This window comes from Pyrgilauda ruficollis, unplaced genomic scaffold (genome assembly GCF_017590135.1).
Source record: "Pyrgilauda ruficollis isolate IOZ18807 unplaced genomic scaffold, ASM1759013v1 scaffold57, whole genome shotgun sequence".
NCBI classification, from domain to species: domain Eukaryota; kingdom Metazoa; phylum Chordata; class Aves; order Passeriformes; family Passeridae; genus Pyrgilauda; species Pyrgilauda ruficollis.
Window position 1 is genome coordinate 1,607,077 of NW_024527377.1, and position 18,503 is coordinate 1,625,579.

At 43.6% G+C, this 18,503-nt stretch overlaps 2 protein-coding genes across 4 annotated transcripts; both read left to right on the forward strand.

The window, feature by feature from the left end:
* The first annotated feature begins 28 nt into the window (after positions 1-28).
* On the forward strand, positions 29-12,180 carry CUNH5orf24 (chromosome unknown C5orf24 homolog). Of its 3 annotated transcripts, none has more exons than XM_041481977.1 (3): positions 29-147; positions 7,521-7,950; positions 9,821-12,180. In XM_041481977.1, the coding sequence occupies exons 2-3, from the start codon at positions 7,524-7,526 to the stop codon at positions 9,859-9,861; spliced, it is 468 nt and encodes a 155-aa protein (XP_041337911.1). In that variant the 5' UTR covers positions 29-147; positions 7,521-7,523; the 3' UTR covers positions 9,862-12,180. The 3 variants fall into 3 exon arrangements, with proteins under 3 accessions (XP_041337911.1, XP_041337910.1, XP_041337908.1); XM_041481976.1 differs by having other exon boundaries at positions 9,900-12,180; XM_041481974.1 differs by lacking the exon at positions 9,821-12,180 and having other exon boundaries at positions 7,521-8,960.
* A 1,452-nt stretch (positions 12,181-13,632) lies between these two features.
* Positions 13,633-18,073, forward strand: TXNDC15 (thioredoxin domain containing 15). The gene is made up of 6 exons (XM_041482209.1): positions 13,633-13,726; positions 14,362-14,532; positions 14,618-14,988; positions 15,484-15,647; positions 15,842-15,972; positions 16,690-18,073. Exons 1-6 carry the CDS (start codon positions 13,633-13,635, stop codon positions 16,884-16,886), a joined length of 1,128 nt encoding a protein of 375 aa, XP_041338143.1. The 3' UTR covers positions 16,887-18,073.
* The last annotated feature ends 430 nt before the right edge of the window (positions 18,074-18,503 follow it).

The following is an 18,503-nucleotide window of genomic DNA, read 5'->3' on the forward strand; positions in this document are numbered from 1 at the left end:
GGGAGCGCGCCCCGCCCGCCCCGCCACCCGCGCCCGCCGCAGCGCCGCTCCCTCCCCTGCGCCCGTCCCCTCCCTGCAGCCGCCCGGCGCGGTGTGGGGAGGCGGCCGCTCCGCCCGCCGCCGCCGCCGCCGCCCCGAGCTTCTCAGGTAGGTGCGGGTCGGGCCCGCGGGCCCCGGCCCCTGCTCCGCGCGGTGGTAGGCGGCGGGTGGGCAAGATGGAGCCGCGGCCGGCGGGGGAGGGGAGCAGAGCGGGGCTCTCCTCTCTCCCCCGGCTCCCTCCCCGCAGCTGAGGGCGATCCCGCCATCTCCTCGCTCCAGGGTGCGGTGCCCGGGCCCCGTGGGGCCGCGCGAGGGGAGCTGCGCCATCGCCGCCCGCCCCGCTGTCCCCGCCCGGCCGGGCCCAGGGCCGGGCCCGGGCCGTGCCCCCCGCGCGGGACACGGGACGCGCGAGGCCGCCCCCGGCGCGATGTCCCCGGCTGCGGCCGAGGCGGAGGGAGCTGTGCCGCCCCTTTGTCCCCTCAGCCGGCCCTTGGCCGCTCCAGGTGGGGCTGGGCCCTACTGCTCTCCAGCCTGCGGCCGGGAATTGTTCCTTCCCTTCAGCACCCTCAGCTCCGTGCGTGGGGCCGTTTACTTAGAGCATATTCCCGTTCGCCTGGGGCATCTGGATGTGTGTGTCCAGCCCATGGATGTGTTTCCTGACACACCTGAGTAGCGGATGCCTTAGCTCACCTGCACATCGGGGTACCTGGGGAGCCTCACGGTGTCCCTTCTGTGCCTCCTTCCGTTCTGATATAACGCGTGTCAGTGCTGTGTTATTCTCGTGTTCAACCATGGATAGTTTAGTGCATTCTTGTTTGTGCATAGTCCTTCTGGTGTAATTAATTAATGAATTGTTGCACCTTACATTGTTGTGCAGTTCTCCCTGGGTTAACAGTTATTTTGATCCGTGTGTTTTTTATTTGTGTAAAATGAAAGGGTAGGAGGGCACTTTGTTGAAATATTTCTTAAATTATGGTTTATTTCTATTTCAGTCCTCAGATGCCACAATTTATGTTAGAATTTTGTGTGTGTGTGTGCATGTCTGTACCTGCATCGCTCATATTTTGGATTCAGCCTTAAATAAAAAAAGTCCAACATGTCTTTCCATTGGCCATTGTTGAACAAATTCAACAAGTGGACTTTGTCTTTCAGCTGTCTCACACAAGGACACTGCCGTGGCTGTGTTTGGGTGTGTGGACAGGTGTCCAGAGCCTTCTGCATGGTCCTGTCACAGAGAAGCACTGTGAAAATGCACATCAGGAAGGATCCATCTCTTAGGCTTGAAAGTCCTTTTGTGGTAGCAGGCTAGGGAAATGAGAGGGTAGGTGAGAACACCCACTGAGATGAATGAGCACCTCTTACCTCTCGAGCTATTGTTCGAGACTGCAGCCCTGGGGAGAAGAGGGTGGGCGAGAACACCCACGGAGATGAATAAGCATCTCCAGCTCCTCAAAGCCCTTGTTCTAGGCTATGGCAAGGGCTGCTCCTTTTTATTTGGGAATAGCCCCTTGAGGTGAATGGACAATTCACAAACACTAATAATCCTTTCTTTATAAAGATCCACGTCTACCTGCTCCATCATTCATATGCATATTTGGATTGCCTTGAAGTTTGGTAATTGCAGAACCACAGAATAATGAGGGTGCAGTTTCACCTACTCTCCTAAGCCAGTCTGTCTGGCCTAATGGCTGCCTCGATTCTGTGCTGCTCCATCCTCGGCTCTGGGATTTTTCTCCAACCTCCATTCCCTGTGCTGTGTTTGGGACTTGTCATGCTTGTCATCCAGATCTCTGAAGACTACTAAGACCGTCTTTTTGAGATCTTGTTATTTTTTTTAAGTAACAGTACCAGGGAGTGGGGTCAGTGGCAGCCAGTGGGTAATGTGGCTTAGGCTGACCTGGCACTGTCTCTGTGCTAATGGAAATGTGGGTTTCTGTTACTCTCTTGCCCCCGTGCTTCCACACTGTTGCTTTTGCTTTCTTGTTGGATTAGTTTTCACCTGGATCAGATCCCTGGTGTTGATTTGTCCTGCTCTTGCACAATAGTTAGTGTTGGCAGAAGGAGTGTTAATGTGGGAGAAGAGGAAAGTTAATGTGGGAGAAGAGGAAAGGGCAAGATTGTCCTGTTCAGAAGGGTGGATTCAGAGTGGTTTTTCTGTTGATTATGAAACCAAACTGTCAGTTGTGCCAGTGTGACTGGAGGTGACCAGATAATTAAATCATTAATGCCATCTTCCTTAATTTTTGTGAAGCTGTCTGAAGTCTTTCAAGGTGTCCTGTTCATCATCATCATCATAGATGATCTTAGTTTTGGGGTGGGAAGAAGTCAGCTGACATCCTTGCTAATGTTAGCATCTAGTGAAACTCTGCCCTTGGATCTGGCTTATTTGTTTTTTAGGGTTAGAAAGCCTAACAATTACTTGTTTGCCTGGTTTTGCAGTCAAATAATGAGTGACCCCTAAAAGTTCCGTTTACTTTACACTTAGCCTAGTGGTGCTTGCCAACATCAACTCTTTGTGAGAGCAGTTGAACTTTGTCTGTAATACAAAGCTGGTGCTTAGGCTTTGGAGAACTTTGTTTTTCCTGAGGTGTCTGAATCAAAAGACTTGAACTCCCCGGGGGCACAGGGCCCGAACCCAGGTTGCAGCTCTGGTGAGGAGCAGGAGGCACAGATGCTGATGGGGGAAGGCTCCCACTCTGCCTGGCACGTCTGGGGAAGGGGAGTTTGAAGGGGGTGGATGTTTCAGCTCCAAATGACTCTTCTCTTCTGTCATATAAGAAAATGACTTTGGGTTACCAGGGGAAGTACCATACTTGTAAGTTGTATTGCTTGGAGAACTCTTAATTTCTAAGAATAACCAAAATTCCAAAATTATGTTGTCTCTTGATTTGTAGCCTTACATTATCATGTAGTGACTCTAGGAAGTCACCTCTGTAAAGAAATAATTTTATATTTTGGCGTTTTACGTGGTGTCAAATAGTGAGAAAATACATATTATACACCAACTGCAGAAGGGCCTTCATAAGCACAGTGTGGAAAAGCTGGTTATCGAACTTCACCAGTAGATAAGATAAGTTGTAGGTTCAGGTGTTACAGTGTATGTTGTGCCACTGATAGAATTTAATACTTAGTATTTTTAAAATATTTACATTTATGTGACAACTCCAGGTAAGGTGCATCTTTGTGAAAGCAAGCAGTTACAGGGTTTTAAAAAATGGGTAAGGCCCTGCTTTAGCAAGAGTTAATGTGTAGAAAAGGAGCTGACAATAAAGGGGACATGTGAAAACCATTTAAATTGATAGAATTCTTATTGAGTGATGACAGGATTTCTCATACATGCTATCCTAAGAGAGAAGAACAGAAGTGACACCATATTTCTGTTGTGGTCTTGAAAGGCAAAATATTCCTCCTGCTGCTGTTGCTGCTCAACCCCCTGGAAAGCAAAGGAGCCCTGTGACGCTGCCGGGCCCTGGAGCTCAGCATAGAGCGTCCTTTATGAGGGATCCTGAACAGAGCCGGGCCTGTGCGCTGCTCCCGCGGCGTTCACTGGCCACAGTGACCTTCAGAGCTGCGCACAAATGATGCTTGTGGCTGCTTGTGTTGTTAAGTAGCGAGTCACATACTTTGTATGTGTTGGATGATGATGAAAATGTGCTGCTACAGCCTCCCACAGCCCCATCGATACTGTGGAAACTATTGCAAGCTCAGCAGTGAAAAACCTCAGAAAAATGAGTGGGTGTTCTATACTAACCCTCATTAAGAGCAAAATTGTCCCGGTTGGTGTGAGGAGTTTATCCTTCCTGGTATTCATGATTTGGAAAGCTGGTGGGCTTCGAGTTTTGTGCAGTTTTGCTGTGATTCAGGTGTGTTTTAGCAGAAGGCAGAGGCACTTGCTGAGTCAGGTCTGTTCTGGCACTCACCAGGGCACAGAAGGCAGGCTGGGGTGGGTGAGAGCAGAGCAGTTGCCTGCTGCTTGTGCTGGAACTGATTATTCTGCTCGGTGCAGATAATGGGTCTCAGGTCCAGTACTCAGTATAAAATAACAACTGAGCAAGTGCCCCTTCTGGGGGGCCTTGTGAAGTTCTCTGCTTATCAAAGGTTTCACCTTGTCTACACTGGCAGCTAAGTCATGCCCGTGAAGAAGGCAAGATAAGATGTTTGAAAGCCAAAGATGGCATCACATCACAGCCCAAGAGGATGTTTTTATGTAATGTATTTGAGTAGCTTTGATATTACAATTTTGTGTAGTGAACAGGTCATGAATGGGAATTTCCTGCAGGAGGAAAGCCTGGAGAGAGAGATGGGCCATAACAATACTGGGAGCCTTAGCAGCTGTGAGCTAGAGCTGTATGCTAAGCTGTATTTTAGGGATATGAGGGGCGTCATGACCATGTCCAGACATCCCCCTGTAGCAAGGCTTTGTGGGGCCCAGCTGGATTGTCCTGTTCTTCCTAGCAGTGGTGGAACTTCTGTGCTCTGTTGCATGAGAAGCTGCCTGGTTTTTTTCAAAGCCAGCTTATCCAGTGCCTCTTCCCTTCCCCTGCACATTTATAGATATAAGTTACCAGGCACTAAAAGATCCATACAGAAAATCCTCCACAGTCACTTTCCATCGAATCTTTTTGAAATACAACTTAATTTTCTTGTTGCAGTGCCTCATCTTAACTGTTTGTTGATACAGAGATATTCAGCCAGCAGTTAAATCAGTTTAAAAACTGATGTAAGTAAACTGTTGCAAATATTTTTACATGTCTATTTACAGGTTTAAAATGAGAAAGTTCTATCTTATTGGAAACTTTTTGGAGTGTTTTATTCAAGAATGATTGCACACAAAGTTGTATGTGTTTAGCTATACAATTTAGCTAGAGTGTAATTTTTAAATTGGCATAGCTTTGCATTTTATACCAATTTTCTTTTATACTGTATATCTCCCTGCCAAGAAACCTGCTTCCACTCCACGGGTAGACTCTCTACATTCTTTTATTCCCTACTGTAATGTGAATGAAGGAAAATTATGCTGGAGATTCCATGTTAGGGTAATTAAGCTTGATTACAGATTTCCTTTTAAAAACTTTCAAAAAAAGTCTTAAATCAAAGAAGATAAAAGAGGAACCTTGGCTACTACTTGAAATTTGCATGGTTTGTTGAAAAATGATGCAGAGAGGGGGGAAATGCATTAAAAAATCCTATTGGCAGTCTTCCACTGAGATTGGGGGTTTTGTTAAGCTTCTTCTAGAAAGAAATTTTAAACAGTTACTGATTTGTACTGTCTTTCTTCATTCATCCATTCCAGTGGTGCTGGTTGTTGCCAGATGGAAGGTAAAGTATCATCAGCCAGGGCTTGTGTGTGAAGTCAGTGTTTGTCAGTGGTATTGCAGTAGACACAAAGCACATGCATATGGTGATGAAGCTCCAGCATTCATCAGCTACAGCAGAATATATTCACTGTCTAGGAGTGCTTATGATGGTTCTCCCCCAGAAAGATGGATGGAAAAATCTCCTCAAGTGTAATGAGGAGAAGAAGCAGAGAGTAAGAATGTAACACAGGAGCGCGAGTGTGAGCCTGGTTGGTCTCATGAGAAATACCAGCAGCCCCTGCTTTTATTCAGTGCCTTCTCCCGGCTCTGGTGTGTTCCTTGTGTTTCTTGGATACTGGGCAGCTCAGCTGATCCTTCTTTGTGGCAGTTGAACTTGGAGCAGTTTTTTGGGGCCAAAGCCAGTATTCCTGTGTTTAAAATGAGTACTGAGACAAGAATGCTGCTCACCACTCCAAGTGTTTCTAGTGGATCAACAAACAGCTGAACAGCCTTTCAGAGCTGCTGGGCTTTACACTGTCCACAGCAAAAGGACATTATAGAACCCTCATCTTTGCAGTTACATATAATGAAAAATCTCAGGTATTTTTTGTGATAATTGCAGGCAGTTTTCTAGTGGGGTTAAATAAAGGGAATGGTTTTTTGACTGCTAATTGTAAAAAACCCTAAGCTTCCTTCTGTATTGCTGCTTGGAAAAGTCTGTCTGGTCTCTTGACCTGAGCTCATTTCCTTTGTCCTTTGCTAAGTGCAGGCTTGCAAACTATTCTTAGTTGTTTTGCTTGGACGTTAACAGCTGCAATAACAGTGGTTTCACTTTTGTTCTATTGTACCCCATGCAATGCACCAGGATTGTAGCACTTGGATTATCTCTGCTAGAACATCTAATATTTAAACTGTATTGCTATCATAATTTCACAATTTGACATAAACCCATATTCATATATTTGCACAAGAGTAATGCACACTGTAATGTGCATTTGACAAGCCAGGGTAGATTGAGTGTTCCAACAGGGAATGTATCCTTTGTAATCAGGAGAAAAGAGCACGGGGATTTACTCCAGGGTAAATAGACTGTGCTGTGTGCTTTCTCTCTGGCTGGCAGGAAACATTTGTAACTGCCAAATAAATTCAGTAATCAATGGTAGAGTTTAAATTATGCTGCTGTAGGTGATATTCCAGAGCTATTGTAGGGAAAAGATAATAAATCTTCCAGACCTTATCTACTTGTGAAATTTAAGAAGACATTTTTGGTGCCTTAAGTGTGGCTGTAAGACATAGAAATACTCCGAAGGGCCAGATATTTATTGGCTTAATATTGAGTTCAGCATGGCTAAATATTACTATCTTAGACTTTGAGTATTTGCAGCCTACTTAAGTTGTAGAACCAGTATAGTTGAATGGGAAATGTAATTGCTTTATTTCCCAGGGTTGTTGGCAATGCCAACAATATCAAAATATCTCAGTGCTGGCATTGCTAGCAGCTTGAACGTGCTCTCCTAACTAGGACAGCAGTGGCATTTCTGCAATCCAGCATCTTGTACTTTGTTACAAATTCATTTCATCCCTCTGCTTTCCCAACTATGGCACCATTGTATTGCCAAATGACTTATGTGTTTCTTTTTTTGACATTAATTGTGACATGAAATAAGAAAACTGATTTGCACTTTTTTCTTTTGCTGCAGTTAAGCAAACAAAAAAAAATGTTAGGATCCTGTGTCTACTATACCAAGAGAGTTATATCTTTCTTTGGCTTACAGCTGAGTCACATATTAATCTTAAAGCTAGAACAACTAAAATTTAGATGATACTTGGTTAGAAAGGTTTTGGAATCATAGATCAGCCAATATTGTAGGTCTCGGTTTCTGAAATGCTGTTGTTCAGTTTTTTAACTTACTTTGTCCCTAATTATACCTATGTGAATAATAAGTGGTTTAAACTCTCCTTTTTAAAACTATGTGTAAAGGTTACTGTGCAGAACCACAAGTGAAGGCTTAATAAAACTGATTTCAAAAGTAATTTACTGACATCAATGCTGTTTACTAAAAATAGACAAAGTAGTTTGGACTAATTTATGAAACAGAGGTAGCTTTTGAAAGATTCTCTTTTGTGGAACGCTGCAGTACTATGATATATTGATACATATTTCCCTCTCCTGTTTTTTGGTAGAAAATGATGCACCCTGTTGCCAGCAGTAATCCAGCTTTCTGTGGGACCGGCAAGAGCTCTTGCCTGAACGAAGACAATGTGAGGGCTGCGGATCAGTTTGACCTCTACGCCACGCAGCAGAGCAAGTACAGCCATGCAGTCAGCCACAAACCCATTGCCTGCCAGAGACAAGATGCCTTGAACGACCCCCACTTGCAGACCACAAGTGGCAGGAATATAGAGACAAAAGATGAACTAAAGAAAAAGAAAAACCTCAACCGCTCCGGGAAACGCGGAAGGCCGTCAGGGACCACGAAATCAGCAGGGTACCGAACCAGCACAGGTCGACCCCTGGGGACCACCAAAGCAGCTGGATTTAAGACAAGTCCAGGCAGACCCTTGGGTACAACTAAAGCAGCAGGATACAAAGTCAGCCCAGGCAGACCTCCAGGTAGCATTAAAGCTCTATCACGGCTTGCAAATCTAAATTATACTTGTGGCAGTGCAGCTTTTCCTTACCCTATGGTGCATAACAGAGGAGTCCATGCTGCTGGTGAAACTAGCAGCAAAATCAAACAGCCTAATGAATGAAGGGAGGGAATGAGTAACTCCTTACTAATCTGCTTTATGCTGATTTTGGGCATGTTTCTTGAGTTTTCTTGTAATGTTTGCTTAAGTCTGAGCTTCTAGATTTTATTCCAATAATGCCATAACCTACGGGTGCAATTAATAACTTTCACAGAATGTTGGGAAGGCTTTGGTTTAAACAGGCTTCTGTTGATTTAAAATCGTAATTTATAAGGAAGTCTGAAATGATACATTATGCCTTGGTGTCAATACTTAAGTAATGTCCATGTTCCTAGTTTTAAGTTCAGTTTCTCATAAACCTAGATGTGTGGTTATGCATTAAATAATTGAAATAAGGAGGACAGAAATTGGCTGGCTGATGGTTCATGATGTGGCCTGTCCCACAGTAAGCAACTTAGCCAGTTCTTATTTGGTAAGAAAAATTGATAATGTGGCAAGCCACATTTTCCACTTCTGCAGGACCTTCTACAGACCTCAGATAGACTTAGAATAGACTTAAAAACTTATACAAAAAAAAAAAACAAAACAACCTTTTTTTCTAAAGTGATTTCCAGTGACTTTTATTTCTGGAGTTGTAGCATTAAGTGAATTTCAACTCATGCTCCAAAAACATTTTGGAAGGTATTAAAGAAACCTGAGCATTTGTACAGTGTGTTACAGCTTCACAGCGCCTTACAAAGTTACTTTGCCATTAGGTGAGAGCTGTTCTTTTCGTTACACTGTTACAGGATTCTGCTAGGTAATTTTGAAATGCCTAGTAATATATATACCAAACCACAAATAATTCTTTGGAATTTGAAATATTTTATAAGAAATTAAGTACTGTTCATTCTAGTTAGGCACTTGATTAATATTAAACAGTATGTTCTTAAATCTGTAAATAGATATTTACGCTGGCTTTTGCCTTTCAAATCTGTGCTTAGATGGCGACAGTTTAATAGCTTTTAAAGTAATAACCAATAATGTTTACAAATTAAACTTTTTAAATAGACACTGTTGCCAAATTTTAGACTCAGTTTTGCCAGATATTTCTGGAAATAGTTATTTCATTGTTAGATGTTTGTACTATATTTAAGTTATGGAAGCTTATCTATCTACCAAAGGACACCATTTTCATGATTTATAAAAGCAAACTGTATAGCTGATGCAAACAGGATGCAGTTTACTGCTCTGCTAGATCCCAGATATAGAGTAATTCATCTATGCATGCATGCCAGAAAAAAATGTTGTTGGTTAACTATAAATACCTTTCTTGACTCAAACTAAAACCTCCCCTCCTCCCAAAAGAAGTGTTCAATTTTTCAACTGGGTGTGTGTAAATTTTTTTTTAAGTGTGGGAGAATGTGTGAGTGTGCAAAATACTTTCATCCAGACTTCAAAAGAAAAAAATAATCAGTCCTCAGTGTTACATATTGTTTGTTCTAAATTAATTTTCTTTTTTCTTTTTTCTTTTCTTTTTTTTAATCTGGAAGAAAGTTTACGTTTAAGTTGTTTCACATATAGAATGACTTTATGATAAATTCGTAGCTTGAAATACCTGGGGAGGGGGAATATGTAGAGTTTGCAGATTTGGGGGAGAACAAAATTTGGGTTGAGCCTGTGCTAATGGGTAATGATGGTCATTTTTGTTAACATAAATGCTATTCTGGCCTGCTGTCATTTTGACTAGACCTCTTGATTTCAGTGATGACAACTTAAGAAACAGATGTCATGTTTCATACCTTTTTTATCAGGAAAAAAGCAGCAAGCCTTCAGGTGTTCCAGTGATGCCTAACACATATTGAGCTGGACTTTTGCTGTACTTTACAATAGGTGTGTTGAATTGTTTTGGGGGAACTGTGTATGGACTGGCAACTAAGACAATGAACCTCAACTTATACTGGATGGCTCCTTAGTCGATAGATGAACTAATGGCAGCTAAATTGCTACTAAGGAATAGTTTCTTCATGCTGAAGCTCTGAAATCCAGTTGTACGTTCTGTTCCTCAACAAACTTGCAAGTCTGAAATTTAGCAGTCTCTCTCAGAAGATGTAACTTCTGACACATGCAAAATGCTAATGTGAGTTCATTCACCCTCAGGATCTGTGTTGTATTGGCTGTTTTTAATCAGATAATTTTTCAACAAAAGACTGCTTTAAGTTCTTTCCTGGACTCAGCTGGGCAAGCAGTCCTCTTCAGCTGAATGTGTAACTGCAGGAGTGTCACACCTCGCTGGCAAGGAACATGTTGCATGTCACCACTGTACCTTGGAGAAACTCCACTCCTTACCTCCTCCTGTTGATCCTGTTTGCTCCTGTCTGTTCCTCACTTGTGCATCCACTCAATGGTGCTGTGCTGTGTGTCAGGAGATAATGCAGATGTATTGCTGTTCTGCTAGTATAATTTGTATTCAAGTATGCTGATGAAATAATGAAATCACCTAAGCAATTTCTGTTCATTACAGTGTTTATTAATTATATCAGATGAAATATAATCCCAGTAAAAACTAATTAATGTTGTCAGTTGTGAAATGATGAGCATCAAATAGAAAAGTGTTCAGAGAGCCCACAGTGTGCTGCTTGGCGCTCTGGATGTAGGAAGGAGATCAGAAGTGCACTGCTGGTGTTTCCTAATTCTCCTTTATTTTATATCTGACTTAGAGTTTACTGGTGCCATGCAGTGAAGGGAAAAAAAAAAAAAAGAGGAGATTCAAAATGACTAGAAATGGATTTTTCAAATACTTCTGTTCTTCCTATGTATACTCTGCAGAATACATTGTGCTTTTTTCAACACTTTTTTTTTTCATGAGAAACACTGAAACAGCATGTTAATGCCTAAACTTTATTAATACCAATGGGAAAACTGGCATTTTCCCCCCATAGTATGAAAACATTACTTGTATGGTAAATTGCTTATTTTATATTATATATCATAATTCAGCTATTCATAAGCTAGGATCACTGTTGTGTGTTAACACTGTTCAGAAGACCGACATGTCAAGTTTAGGTTTTAATAATTTCTTTTAATTATCAAGTTTCTATTGTCTTATTTATACATAAATGAAATGTATTAGCTTGCTATTATTCCTTAATTATGCTATAAAGTTCACTGTTTAAGATACATATAGTAACTACTATTCATTTTCTTGACTAAATTTACTTAAACTTTAAAACCAAATAATTTTGCTACTATAAAGTCTTGCACTGGACAGATTCAAGATGCTAGCACCATATTTTAGCAGAAGAAAAATCAGATACCATCAGAAGCAGCTGACTTTGGTATCAAAGATGGTATTTTTAAAATCAGCACTTAGCTTTGTCACTAAAGCAATGTTCTTTATATCTTGGATTTAGTTTAAAGTAATCAAATTAACTAGAGCCATTAAAGATCTCTCTTCTGAATGAATATGTTTTCATTTTGTCTGAAGGATCTTAATGTTCAGTCAGGACAAAACCAAGCCTTGTCAGTGAAAAGTGATGTATCTGTGAAGAGAATTACCTGGAACTACAATACACCGAGTAATTCAGATGAGAATTTAACTCCCTTCCCCATTTTGAAGAGCTTTAAAAGGCAGAGCAATGTGAAGTCATTTGTGCAATGGTTTCATTAGCTGTGGCTCTGCTGTTCTTTGTTATATGTATAATAATGTTTCATGCTCCCCTTAGAGTTGACAGTTAAAACAGCTGATAACAATCATAAATACTTGGAACTGCAAACTTCATTTCTGATTACAAAAAGTTTATTCTTCTCTATTTTGATGCATATATTTTAACACCGCTAAATATATTTATGACTTTAGTAGAAACTAGACCTTTCTTCTTGTGACTTTTCTTTGAAATAGAAGAATCTGTATTCTGAAATTTGAACCACTTTCTGTTCCTTCAATCTTGCATCATTTACTTTGGGGGTAACAGTAATCTGTTAAATAACTAGTATCAGCACCCTGTCCTCTGCTGTAAAAAGCCTGATTAGATACTGTGTATGTTTTTATGTCCATGAACTTGAGCTACTCGTGTGCAATTATGTGTATGGGAATGGAGTAGTGTTCATGATCTGTATTTACATCATCATATGGATGTATATTTATTAATAAAGTTAATACTTTAAAACCTAACTTTTTCCCTGTTTATTTTTTAATACCTTGTAAATTCTGCCTGAAGATGCCAGTTGACAGCATCACCTACTTGTTACAGGCATGTTACATTCATATATTTGCATTAAGGCAAAAAGAGTGTGCATTGCAAGGTGTCAGGAGATAGAGGAATGTTGCTTATTTTTTAATGAATTGAAAACAATGTGACAGTAACTTAATTGTACTCGTCCTTTCGCTGAAAGTGGAGAAAAGGGGAGGAAAGGAGCTAAACCCTGTATGGATAAATAGTCAGCTGCTAACTTTTCCCTCTGTTGCACATGGAAATCAAATTGAAAGTACTCATGAATAAAATTTTCATGGAACGGTGATAATAGTTCATTATTCTGTGATGTATAAGACATATTTATCCCTGTATTCCAGGGATATTTGTGCTATGGCAGGAAGGAGATTATGTTAGGATTAAATTCACAGTAAGAAATTGTTTTCAAATTGAAAATGCTGTTTTGACTAAAACATAAGGAGAAGGGGGAATGAGGCAGCTTGTTCTTTGCTAGTCTGCACCAGTTTGGATTCCCTTTGTGCTTTTGCTTTCAGGCTTGCTTCGTTATCAGCTGATCTAATTAAATGTTTTCCCTCTATGTGCAAACCTCATGTTTTCTATTTTTAGACTATTATGTCCTCATTATTAGTGCTTATGCAAATTGGACTTTGAAAGAAAAATCTGCAAGTGAGAAAATGTATGCTGTAAGGAATGACACAGTTGGACAACTGCACCTGAGTAAAAACAAAGCTAAAAATCCAGTTTCTGTAATAAATGCACCTGCATCTTCATTTATACACATGTACTTGATAGTTCCTTTTCCCGTGTGCATGGTTCACACTCCCCTCAGTCATGACTATCAGTTTTTGACAGATGCAGAGTTTTGGTAAAATCTCGTTGTGCACTGCTGGCAGTTTTAAACAAGTGTGTTAAAAAAGATAGCAGCGGTTGAAGTAATGTGTTTATTTTCAAAATGTCCCAAATAGTCTTGAGGTTTCACTATTAAACTGAAATAAAGTAAAAACTAATTCTGCAAAAGGAAAAATACAATTTCCTAAAAAGGAACATGGGAGTATTTATCTTGCCTTTCTCCTTGGGAGCTTTGGTTGATAAGCTGCTGGACAAGAACTCTTCAGTTTTAAAAAGACGCCTTTAGTTTGCCGTGTTTTACCCGTACCCCAGCCTGCTGTAGGTTAAGGCAGCGTTTGTGTGCAAGCACCTCCCAGCCGGAGAGGGTGGGAGCAGGCAAATCCCTCGCCAGGCAGCTGCGGCTGCGGGGAGGTGCTGGGGCTGCGACACGCTTGTACCAGAGCAGGCCTTGGGATGAGTTCCAGGCACTCACTGCTCAGTCACAGCAGCCCGCCGAAGCCATGGGATGGCACTTGCCTCGTTGCAAGAATTTCCGACCAGAGCTAATTTAAATCAACGGTGAAATGCCTCGAGCAGCACCAGCAGCCCGACAGCCGGCCCGGGCAGCGGCTCCGGTCACCGTGCGGGCTCAGCCCTGCAAGGCGGGCTCACAGAATCGTGGGATGGCTTGGGTTGGAAGGGACCTTAAAGAACATCTTGTTCCACACCCCTGCCATGGGCAGGGACACCTTGCACTAAGCCAGATTGCTCCAAGTGTCCAACCCGGCCTTGGACACTTCCAGGCATGACGGCAACCACAGCTTCTCTGGGCAACCTGGGCCAGGGGCGCACCATGCTCACAGTAAATTTTTTCAGAAAATAATTTTGGTAAAGAATTTTTTCCTAATATCTAATCTAAATAATTCTTCATCGTCCTGTCACAACATGCGCACGGGGCAACCACAGCTTCTCTGGGCAACCTGGGCCAGGGGCGCACCATGCTCACAGTAAATTTTTTCAGAAAATAATTTTGGTAAAGAATTTTTTCCTAATATCTAATCTAAATAATTCTTCATTGTCCTGTCACAACATGCGCTTGTAAATGGTCGTGTCCCATCCTTCCTGTAAATTCCCTTCAGGTACTGGGAGGCCGTAATTAGGTCACCCGAAGCCTTCTCTTTTCCAGGCCGAACACTCCCAGTTCGGGGTTCGGCAGGGCCGCGAGAAAACTCGGTTAAACACACCCGCTTTGTACCAACACGAGCAGGGCTCAGCCCCACTCCGCTGTCCCACCACCACCCTCGCGCCCTGAGGGCTCTTCCCACGGAAATGCGAGCGGCGGCGGAACTGGAAGTGTCCCGGGGATCCGGCGGAAGCGGTCGTTGTCCGGGGAGACGCGGCGGCGGCCGCCGGGCCGGGGCTGTGGGTGAGGATGTGGCGGCTGCTGCTGGCGCTGGCCTGGCTCGGTGCGAGCCTTCCCGCAGGTGCGGCCGGGGGCCTCCGGGTGCGCGGTGGCGGGGCGGGCGGGGCGCGGCGCTGACACCTCCCTCCGTGCCTCTGTCCCCGCAGGAGCGGCGGCGGAGCGGAGCGCGGGCGGCCCCGAGCCGGTGCGCTATCGCACGGCCGAGATGGCGGACGCGATGCTGGGCAGCGGGGCCCTGGCCGAGCAGCCCGTGCTGCTGTCGGCGGTGCCGGCCGAGGCGAGCGGCGGCCCGGCGGGGGCTTGCGATGGGGCGGCGGCGGGCGATGCGTGCGGGCCGGCGGGGAGCGGCCCCGCGGCCGCCCAGGCCCGGGAGCAGCCCGTGCTGGAGCCCGTGCTGCCCGCCCCCGCTGAGGAGCAGAACGGCACCGACAGCGCCAAGGCTCCCAAGGTGAACTGCGAGGAGAGGAACACGACGGGCATCGAGCGCTTCACGCTGCAGATCCTGAACGTGTCCCAGGTACGCGGGCTCGCTGCCCGCTGTTGGTGTGAACGCGTGAGGCTGCCCCGTCAGCCTGCTGCTTTCAGTGCTTGGCTTAGTGAATTTCCCTGTCTAATGAAGAAAACAGATGACTGAGCAAGGAGGCTTTTTGGGCCATTCTGAGTAGGGAAAAAATGGAGTTACGGCTCGCTTCATGTGCCTGAATGTGTTATCTCTGTGCCTGGAGGGTGCTGCCAAGCTTTCCTGCTCTGTGGACTGGTGTTTGTCTTGAAAATCGTTAATGGCAATTAGTGCCAGCTCTTTTCTTGTAATGGTTATGTGTATGTATATTTTTAAGTAATACACTTTTAAAATTACCTTTAAAAAAGGTTATATACAATTCTCCACCTGTTTTAAAAGGTGTGGCTGCTTGATCAGTATTGCCATGTATCTAATCAATTGCTGAATGCTGCATCCCTACACAGAATTAACTCTGTTAAATATGTCCATGTTTGTTCTCATGCTTTCTCCAAGGACCTGATGGAGTTCCTGAACCCAAACAGCAGTGACTGTACATTGGTCCTGTTCTACACACCGTGGTGCCGCTTTTCTGCCAGCCTGGCACCTCATTTTAACTCTTTGCCCCGAGCTTTTCCAACTCTTCGCTTCCTGGCACTGGATGCATCCCAGCACAGCAGGTAACTCACACTCCCTATGCTCTAGCTGCAGTTCATTTCTGTTAGCTTTGAGTTTTAAAAACAGGAGTGACTTTTTTTTCTACATAAACTGACAGTTTTGTTTAGTGAAACTGACACTTTCGGTAATGGGACTGTCTTTATTTCTTCCTCCAGAAGATTTAACTTCCTTCATGCTTCGTTTTTTCTTTTTGTAGTTTATCAACTAGATTTGGAACTGTGGCTGTACCAAATATCCTCCTTTTCCAAGGTGCTAAACCTATGGCTAGATTTAATCATACAGACAGAACGCTGGAAACCCTGAAAGACTTCATCTTTAATCAGACAGGTGTGTAAATCAGGCCTGGTGTGCCAGGGAAGAACAGCCTGGCTTTAAGGTCCAAATTGGGCTTTCCTGTCCCTGTGTGTGTTCTTTAAAATGAATGTCATAAAGACCCTGTGAAGACTCAGCAGAGGTTCACCTAATCAGTTGTTGCTGTGAGCTGGATTTCAGCCTGTGCTGAGAGCAGAAATTCAGCTCCTTGGGCTGCTGTCACAGAGCAGGGGGAACAGTGGGGTTTAGCTAGAGAGGTTGCCAGAAGGATGGAGCATATCTTCCTGCCCAAAGATTTAACTGAGAATGAAATAAATTAAACTCTCTTTGCCACCCAGCTAGCTCTCTTCTAATCCACACTGAAGTGCTGTCTGCATTTCCAGAAATGCACAAAAAATTATATTCCTGAAACACCCTAAATTAAATTTCCATGCACTGAAAAACTCTCACAACTTATCCAAGGCTGTGCTGTGGGAGGACAGAACAAGCCTTCTCCTGTTATGCAAATACACATAAAAATCACTGAGTTTTTATATCAGTAAATCATATCCTGGGTTTATGTTAATGTACAAGGGCTGTCTCACCAAAATTTTAAGTCTACCTGTGTTTGAGCCTTAGTCTGAGAGCAGGAACAAAGCTCCAGATAAACTAAAAAGCTCCAGAAAGCTCCGGAGAGCTACAACCTCTCTGTATTTAGCGATTACAATGTTGACCAAGTACTTTGTTTTTTAGGGATTGAAGCTAGAAGCGACGTGGCTGTGACAGAGGAAGACTGGGAAGGGCCCCTGCCAAGTGTCCTGACGAAGGGCATAGACTGGCTGCTCCTGTTCTCTGTGCTCTTCCTGGCTGGCTTTGTCATGTACGCCACCATTCGCACCGACAGCATCCGGTGGCTCATCCCGGGACAAGAGCACGAGCACCAGGAATAACCTCAGATGTTCAAACAGGGACAACATTTTGCACTTATTGGTAAAGTGGGAATTTCTATGGACTAGAAGTACCTAAGAATGAACTGTTGAATTTGTTGGTTGTAATTTATAATAATGACTAAAAATTGGCTTTATTTATGAACTGCTGAATCTGTGATAAGCACATTTGTGGCGATTCCAGTGGTAAGTGAACAAGTATGAAAAAACATGAACTAAAGTATTTATTAAGCTGCTCTGATTGACTTCTTTTTAATGGACTTTGATGTAATTAGGGTTACAGTTCTAATTTGTAGATCAGGGAAGATTTTTACAGCATATTGGTCTGTGCGTGGCACTGCAAGGCAAATACTGGTGAAGGGAGGTGTTGGTACATTAGTTTGACTGTCCATAAAATGAACTATGAAGATGTTTTAAATGATTTTTCACTCCCATGGAGGTGACTGTTCCCACCTCTGGCACTGGGGTTCAGTGCTGGTTTTCTCATTCACTTTGCTCTGAGTTTTGACTTAGTAACAGTTCTTTATGAGATTTAGAGTCACTTCCCAAGCTCACCTCACTATTTCTGTGAGTGTATACAACTTATTTACCACATTCCTGTTGGATGAAATTGTGTTAATTGTCCTTTAAAAAAATAAATAAATCAGGTTTTTAGTGTAACCTTTTAAGTCCCTTTCTTTCAGAAGTAAAAACATGCAATTTCTGAACTACAGCTCACCTGCCTAAATTAGGAAGACCAGTCTTGATGTTGATTTAAATTTCTAGTACCATGTTTGCTAGTTCCACACTTGGGGCTACATAAAGAATTTATGGGATTTTTTAGTTATGATTAGTATGGAGGGCTTTGGATAAGGTATGGACTGGTATGTTGTGTGGGGTTTGGATTATGTGATTGCATAAAATTTATCATGGTGGAGGCTTGCCAAAGTATCCTAATAGGTTGGTTTAGAGAGCAAATTAAACTAACATAAAACAAAGACAGTCTTAAGACTTATTGTTTGACAGACAGCTCAGATCCCTGCAATGTAATTCTTCATTAATTTCTCTGCTGGCTCTATCTTTTTTTTCTGGAAACCAGAGGTCGTGTGTAGCTGTGTCCAAAAAGGAAGCTGCACTGGTAAAAGTTCGGTGTTACTGAAGATAAAACTGGGATGGATGTTATTAATAAAGACTGTGAACGATAAATCGGAGCATTCTTGCCTCTGCCATCTGGTTCTTTTGAGAGGCCCAGGGTGGGATTGTCCCCGGTGCTCATGCCCGCACCGCTGAAGAAACAGGGGTGTGTTTACAAACAGGACGGGGCTGTTTCAGTGCGGTCCCGTGGGGTGGGAACGACACCTGCCCGCTCACTGTGCGACAGAATCCACCCGCGGCCGGCAGCTCTGCTCGGCCGTTCTCCTCCCGGGTGGGTCTCACAAATCATGGAATCATCAAGGTTAGGAGAGACCTTTTAGACCGTCCAGACCAAGCCTCCCCCAGCACCGCCACCGTACGCCCTAAACCCCATCGCCCATCGCCCATCCCGGCGCCTGTGAAGCCCCTGCAGGGCTGGTGGCTGCACCGCCTCCCTGGGAGCCACGGGGTCCAATGCCCGGCCACCCCGAGAGAGAAAAGGCTTTC

Excerpts from the sequence above, each read along its gene's own strand:
- CUNH5orf24 (XM_041481974.1), top strand. The coding sequence starts at position 7,524 with ATGATGCACCCTGTTGCCAGCAGTAATCCAGCTTTCTGTGGGACCGGC.
- TXNDC15 (XM_041482209.1), top strand. The coding sequence starts at position 13,633 with ATGCCTCGAGCAGCACCAGCAGCCCGACAGCCGGCCCGGGCAGCGGCT. Across the intron at positions 14,989-15,483 it reads AGATCCTGAACGTGTCCCAG|GACCTGATGGAGTTCCTGAA; the intron begins GTACGCGGGCTC and ends GCTTTCTCCAAG. Across the intron at positions 15,973-16,689 it reads CTTCATCTTTAATCAGACAG|GGATTGAAGCTAGAAGCGAC; the intron begins GTGTGTAAATCA and ends TTTGTTTTTTAG.